General features: G+C 37.6%; 1 protein-coding gene across 1 annotated transcript in view; it reads left to right on the top strand.

Moving 5' to 3' along the window:
- The window catches only part of LOC106528607 (uncharacterized), a 34556-nt gene that overhangs the window by 10619 nt on the left and 16766 nt on the right, over window positions 1–7171 (top strand). Inside the window, exons 5-11 of the mRNA XM_014023820.1 lie at window positions 103–378; window positions 739–981; window positions 1075–1200; window positions 1338–1353; window positions 1444–1520; window positions 1961–2023; window positions 2110–2169. Of these exons, the coding sequence (XP_013879274.1) occupies window positions 103–378; window positions 739–981; window positions 1075–1200; window positions 1338–1353; window positions 1444–1520; window positions 1961–2023; window positions 2110–2169 (861 nt within the window). The remainder of the gene's footprint in view (window positions 1–102; window positions 379–738; window positions 982–1074; window positions 1201–1337; window positions 1354–1443; window positions 1521–1960; window positions 2024–2109; window positions 2170–7171) is intronic.

The raw sequence follows: 7171 nt of genomic DNA, 5'->3' as shown, positions 1-7171 counted from the left end.
GGGTGGGGGTGGGCGGGGACTATAGTCACATGTGTTGCTGGTAACTTTATTAGACTAAAACTCCTCCCCTGAAGTTACATTTGATCTGTTTTTGTTTTTCAGATTCTCATCCAGCAGCATCTCTCACAGTGAGTTCTGACAGAGATCAACACTTCACCTCTGAGTCTGTCTCACTGAACTGTGAGGGAAAATCGACTGAGTGGAGAGTGAGGAGGTTTACAGAAACAGGTTATCTGTCAGAAATTAAAAACTGCTCTGACTGGAGAACAATGACCGGATCATCATGTACCTTTATCAGTCAGTGGCCTCATAAAACTGTGTTCTGGTGTGAGTCTGGATCAGGAGAGTTCAGCAATGCAGTCAACCTCACTGTACATGGTAAGTTTTTATACAAGTTTTTTTTTTACTTTGTCTTCTGTCCAATTTGGTAGTGCTTTCTTTTACAGTACTCTTTTTAGCATGTATTTACATGGTATTTACATGGTAATAAGATGGTAATAACATGTATGTATACGGCATTACCATGTAATTACATGGTAATTACCATGCATTTTAGAATATAATTACACACTGAGGTTTATTTTCTCACATGATATTTGTGAAACATCTTGTTGTAACACAATATAAACTGCTTAATATTTATATATAATATCATGTGTTCACTTTCTTCTCATTGCACACACACTTTATCTAAACCAGCTGATCGCTGAGTGGAATTCAGTTTGTTCTGTTTTCCAGATAAAGATGTTCTCCTGGTGAGCCCCGTCCATCCTGTTACTGTTGGAGCTTCTGTTAGTCTGAGCTGCAGACAGAGAGGACAAAACACACTTTCCAATGTGHTTTTCTATCATAATGATAAACTTGTACAAAATGACAGCAGAGCTGAGCTGAACATCTCTGCAGTGTCTCTGTCAGATGAAGGCTTCTACAAGTGTCAACATTCAGGACAAGTTTCAGAGCAGAGCTGGATGTCAGTTAAAGGTGAGAAGGATTCAATTTTTTGTTGTATTTGTTTAATACATTGGTTTACTGTAAGTCTCATCTTTTATTGAAATTAACGTTTTTTTTATTCAGGATTTAAAGCAGCTGAATCTGGACCTAAAAGCTCTTTATTTATCGTGCTGTTGGCAATTGGAGCTGTTGGTGGAACCATTCTTATTATTCTCCTGATCTTGTTGTGTCGTTACAAACAGTCCAAAGGTCAGAACTTCTTCTTCCCAATTTAATTCAAAATTTTTAAATGCTCATTCTTATAGAATATAATTCTAAATTCTTAAAGCAACAGTAAAATATCTTTCTAACGTCACCATTTAACAGCAAAGTTCTTTTTTCCTCAGGTTCCTGCTGCCTCAGGTTGGTGCAACTTTTTTAAACTCATTGTAAACTTGATTTTAATTTTTGCAACTTAAAATTTCTGTCATAAATATATTTTATTTGTTTTAGGCTGAGTCGGTCAGAGAGAACTGCTCATCAAAGAGTCAAGCAGACTGAACCTGATGAGAACAGCTCTCCTCTACAGGGTCAGTGCTTTAACTGATTATCACTCATTAGTGGCATTAATAACAAGGCAGCACCTCTGAACTAATTTTGGTCATAACATAATATTAATTTTAAAATAAGTAAAGCAGTGATTATGAAAATAAGCACACAAAATGAAATACTGGTCATAAAATGTTGGTTTAATATTTGGAACTTTTTCAATTTAAATTGAAGAGAAAATACAAGTGTTTTGTGGTTTCATTGACCAGATATAAACATAAAACTAAATTTATTATAAATACCACAATGAGTTCTTGAAACCTTTTAGCTTCATTGTTTTTATTCCGTTTACCTTTCACCTTTTTTTAATCTGTCAAAACATTTGAAAACAATGAAAATTGAACTGTTTAATTTCTAAGTCTAACAACAGAGTTATTCCTGAGATTTAATTTAACTGATGTAAAATCTTGATTTATTTCAGATGCAGATGAATCCCTACATGTCACATACTCTCTCCTTGAATTTCAAAACTCTGGAAACAGGAGTAAGTGTAAATATCAGAGAAAAATATTCTGAAAATTTTTGACTTTAAGTTTATTTTTTATATTTTTCATGTGTTGATATTAACAGGGAGGCACAATGAACCAGAGGAGGGCGCTGTTTATTCTGTTGTGAAGACAGGAGCTGCAGGTACAGTCAGATACAACAGTCTGTTTCAGGTCATATCACCATATTTATCACTCCTACTTATACTCTTGTTTGTGACAAAACATACAAAAGATTAAAATGTGTTCTTCTTGTTCTCTTCTCTCCTGTTAGATTAACAGGAACATTGAGTCTTGATGAGGCAGTTTAATTTAAAGCGAGAAAACATAAAGATATGTTCTCATGTGGACTGCATGTTGAGAGACTTTATTTAAGAAGATATCTTCATCTTCATCACCATCTTCTACTGTTTATCCAAAGTTGGATCTTGTAGGCATCGGGTTCTGTATAGAAACCCAGACACCTCTCTCTCTGCAGAGACACTCTCCAGTTCCTCCTTGTGGACAGTGACCCCGGATTTACACTACACGCGTCTTCGCTCCGCTCCACTGCGGTGCGCAGGTCACAGCTGTTAATTTGTGTCTCAATTTATACAGACTCCGCTCCGACGGAGTGTGCAGTAAGGAGATTGCGCGATAAATTTACTGATAAATGTGGAAGTCACTGCAAAATATAATTAATTCTGTGAAAGTCGAACTCCAAACAGCTGAAAACATTGATATAAAGGCTTCTGTTATCTGTGTTGAAACTGTCTCGCTGCCTTCTTTCTGAAACTTCTGATTTCAAAATAAAATCCATGTGTATCGTGTGTGTACACATATGCTTCATGCTACATGTTTCCATCTGCTTCCCCTGACAGTATTTGTGTAGAAATATATCCATATATTTATTAATATAGCTGCAATTTCGACATTATTCCGACAAATAATCCCGCCTAAAAGTGTCTTACTTTGAAAATACGGATTTTGTGCTAATTTTTTTCCTATTGGTGTGTCTCAATCTTTAAAAAATTGACTCAGGCGCAGCTCCGTCGTCCGGCAAAAATAGGATCTGTTCTAATTTTGACGGATCGCCGTCCRCTCACCGCCGCCCTGCGCAGCCAGTGTAAACACTCTCATTGATTATAATGGTTGTGTATTTGCTGTGGAGGTCAGACCGCAGCGGAGACGGAACGCAAGTAGTGTAAATTAGGGGTGAGGCATTCCCAGGCCAGAGAAGATAGACAATCCCTCCAGTGAGTTTGCAGGACTCTTGTCAAAGGGACATGCACAAAACTCCTCTAAAGAACAGCTCTACTCTGAGTTCTCTTCTGGTGATGGAACTCCACATCCTATCTCTGTAAATCTCTTGTTTTTTGATACGTAGAATCAGTTTACCTTGAAGTTTTATCCTAACTAAAAAACACATTTATTTCTGTTTATTAAAAACCTACACTTCAATGCATTATATCACAGAGTAATTATTTTTTCATGTAATCTTTTTCCTTTTTATTATTTTTAAAGTTTTGAACAGATTTAAAACTTAAGATTTTTCCTCTATCTGCTATGTTTGCAGCTGCGCTCTGTTTTATTCTTGTTCAGTTTTTTGATTCAATAAATTGTCATGCATTTTTGTTTAAAATTAATGTATTCATCAATTATCAAATTGGTTTAAAAGAAAAACAGTTAAACTTTTTTTTCTCAGTTTCTTGTGTGAGTAGACTTAGTCTTATTCAGGGTTTTTGTAAATATTTAAAACTAAATGTTTGCAGCTGCTAAATAACTATTCCCATGATTCTCTGTAGCTGCACTGAGTGTTGTTAAAACATGCTTGAATATGGGACCTAGTCCTCCTCACACTCTAGGCAATTTTTTTTGTGTCAGACATTTTGAGCACCAATTTAAAGCTTTAATTTAACTGAATTTGCAATTAAGAATATTTCTATTTTTTCTGAAAAAAAAGAATTTAACCTGATCATTGTGTTTTTGTTTTGTGGTTCTTTTTGCCTTAGGTTCTGGCTTAGTTCATTTTTGAACCACTGAATCAATAAAATAAACTGTGTTGAAATAATTCACTATTTTGAAGCATTTGATAAATTTTAGTGTGGCGCCATCTGCTGACCAATCTTAAACATTCCAGCTGCAAGAAACAGTGCAGGACAAGGTGTCCTGAAACAGTGAGGCTCTGCTATGTATAATAATAGTTGTATATGCATTTTGAAAATTTTGCCCGTTTTTATTTTAATTTTATTAAAAAACTGTTATGTTATAATGTGGTTGTGCCATCACAAAATACATTTTAATAAAAACAAAGGTGCTGCTTAGTTCTGATCTCACTGTTTTAAACTTAGGCAGCTATAGGAACTGAAGCCGGGAAAGGGCTGTTCAAATATAGTTTTTTATTTAAAAACCAACAACAACATTATTTTAGCGGAGATGAGCGCAGAGCTCTTTTTTATTTATTTATTTTTTCTGCTACCGTCCGTTTTGAAAACACCATCATTTCAACCTGGAAAGACTCACACGAGACAGAATGAAATTCAGGAGGTTTGTTGACAGGACCAGACCAACACCGTTATGACATAAATAGCATTAGAGTTTGGCACTCAGACACTGCAGAGGACGAGAGCGCTGAGTTAAGCTGTAATCTCATGCAAGATGCTTTAAATTAGGGGTAGGAGATTTAATCCCCCAAAAAGAGGCCAAAGCCAAGAGGAGGTTGAGGCCACATTTAACTAGCAGAACCTGAATGGTGGTTTAGAGAATGATGAGAACGACAATACATAATAGGGATGGCCGACAAACTAGGAGTACATAAATAGGTGTTTTTCTATGTCCCCCCAAAAGAAAGGCTGAGATTTAAGTTGAAGCCACACATCATCAGCTGAGTGCAGAATGGATGAGAAGATGAGAGGTGTAGAGGGACTGTCGGCTAGTGAATGAAGACTGTTAAAAGTAACGGTGAGCTGGTGGATGAATGGCTGAGTGTGCCGGTAGATGAAGGCCGTCTGTGAGGATGAGTGTGTGTAGTAGATGAAGGCCGGCTGTGAGGATGAGTGTGTGTAGTAGATGAAGGCAGCTACTAAAGTTGCAAGACTGAGCTTGAAAATTAAAGCCGCCAGCTGAAAAAAAAAAAATAATAATAATAATCCGTTAGTCTTATATAGCGCTTTTCGAGACTATCAAAGATGCTTTACAATTTTCATGGATCATTCATTCACACACAGATAGTGTGTCTGATAGTAAGCTACATTGTAGCCACAGCTGCCCTGGGGCAGGCTGACAGAGGCAGGGCTGCCATACACTGGCGCCACCGGACCCTCTGACCACCATCAGTAGGCAAGATGGGTGAAGTGTCAAATTTTGCAGCACCTATTTTTTCACAAACATTAAAGAGCTACTTTAAATTAGCACGCAAGCTACCTACTGGTTGGATACCCCTACTCTATACCAAGAAGTAAAAACGAGGGTTACATGAAGAAAACAAACAAGCAGGCAAATTTAAATTATTGTCTTCATTTTAACTTATCTTTCTCAATTTAATTTATCAGAGGATTAATTGATTTATATTTTTTATTGTGACAGGTCTACATGCAAATACTCAGCATATTAAATGGGCGTAGAGATCCAACAAAGAGCAGGTCTCGAGGCTTTCAGACCACCTTTCTGTCATTGAATGGAATGAATAGATTGCAAGAAAACATCAAAAGGGTGCATATTGTAGATTAATTTGTGACATTGCAAGAAAGTTCAAGTAATGTTCTGAAGGACACTTATGTTCAATGTTTCATACATTTCTAGTTAATCTACATCAGGGGTCTTCAACACCTTTTAGTTTAGGAAACTGATGGAGAGACTCTGTTCCCCCACACACATGTGTAGGCCTATGTGTATAAAGGGATGTTGGTGAGTGTTTGTAGCATTTGTTTTTGCTTCTGCCAAATGCAGAGTAAATCATTATTCTGAGAAGTGGACAGGAAACAAAAAAGAGGAAATGAGAGTATATTCTGTAGAAAAATAAAAGAGGAAAAAGAAGGTGTGATTCTTTACCACTCAGAATGGCTGGGCTAACACATTGCAAGACTTCCTGATTCAGACTGACAACATAYTGGCTAAGCATCCATACAGAGTGCTGATCAGCAGATGTAGTTATGCTAAGCTAATGTAACATCAAGAAAAAAAAATGCTGGAGAAATACTAAGGACTCARAGAAGAAACAAAGTTTGTGGTAAGTCACAGCCTCAAAGGTGCTAATACTGATCAGAGAACTTGGTCCTGAGACATCCAAACTGGAACAGATACCAGGAACAATTGCAGAGGACTGTGTCCTAAGGAGTTCAGTTGTAGACAAGGGCAGAGTGGGTAATCGGGAGAATCAGGACGATTCCCGCTGGGCTGCATCATTAATGGGCCGGTCCGCACGGGGGAGGAGAAGCAGCCATGTCAAACTGCTCATTGTTGAGTAAAAATTAACCTAAAGAGACCAGGTGGGACTGAAAACGTCAGGTTGAAGAAAAGAAAGGCATAACTGGAGGAAGGCCGCCAGGCTTTACATGGCTCCCTGCCAGATTAAGCCTTGTTCATTTTCTCAGAGATGACGTCGCCCGTGAAGCATGTGCTAAAAATAACACAATCGAGYTGTGACGCTAAAAAGCTATCATAATGCCTCTTATCGTGCAGTCATCATCTATAAACACTTAGAGTTCAACAATACTTAAAAAGAAAGAAATGATGTTACTTGCTTGTTTATTCACTTGCTGTAATTGACGGTGTATATATGTATATAAATATGCAAATGTGTTTATGTATATGTGTATATGTGCATTGGTATATGTACATTACTATATATCACATGTGTATTTGTGGGGTTGTTTTTGTTTGTTATCTTTTATTCATCTTTCATTTTTGTTCTCAGCCTCTCCTGTATTAGCTGCAGTAATGTGCAAATTTCCCCACTGTGGGATCAATAAAGTCCAAGAGTGCGAAGCGGCCGGGATGAGGCTCAGTGCCTCCAAATCCGAGGCCATGGTCTTGAGCCGGAAAAGGGTAGAGTGCCTTCTCCGGGTCAGGGGATTCGCCCTGTCTCAAGTGGAGGAGTTTAAGTATCTGGGGATCTTGTTCACGAATGGGGGAAGAAGGGAGCAGGAGATCGATAGGTGGATTGGCGC

This window comes from Austrofundulus limnaeus, unplaced genomic scaffold (assembly GCF_001266775.1).
Source record: "Austrofundulus limnaeus strain Quisiro unplaced genomic scaffold, Austrofundulus_limnaeus-1.0 Scaffold392, whole genome shotgun sequence".
In the NCBI taxonomy this organism is placed as follows: Eukaryota; Metazoa; Chordata; class Actinopteri; order Cyprinodontiformes; family Rivulidae; genus Austrofundulus; species Austrofundulus limnaeus.
Note: the sequence above shows the minus strand (reverse complement) of the source record. Positions and strands in the feature narration are given on the sequence as shown.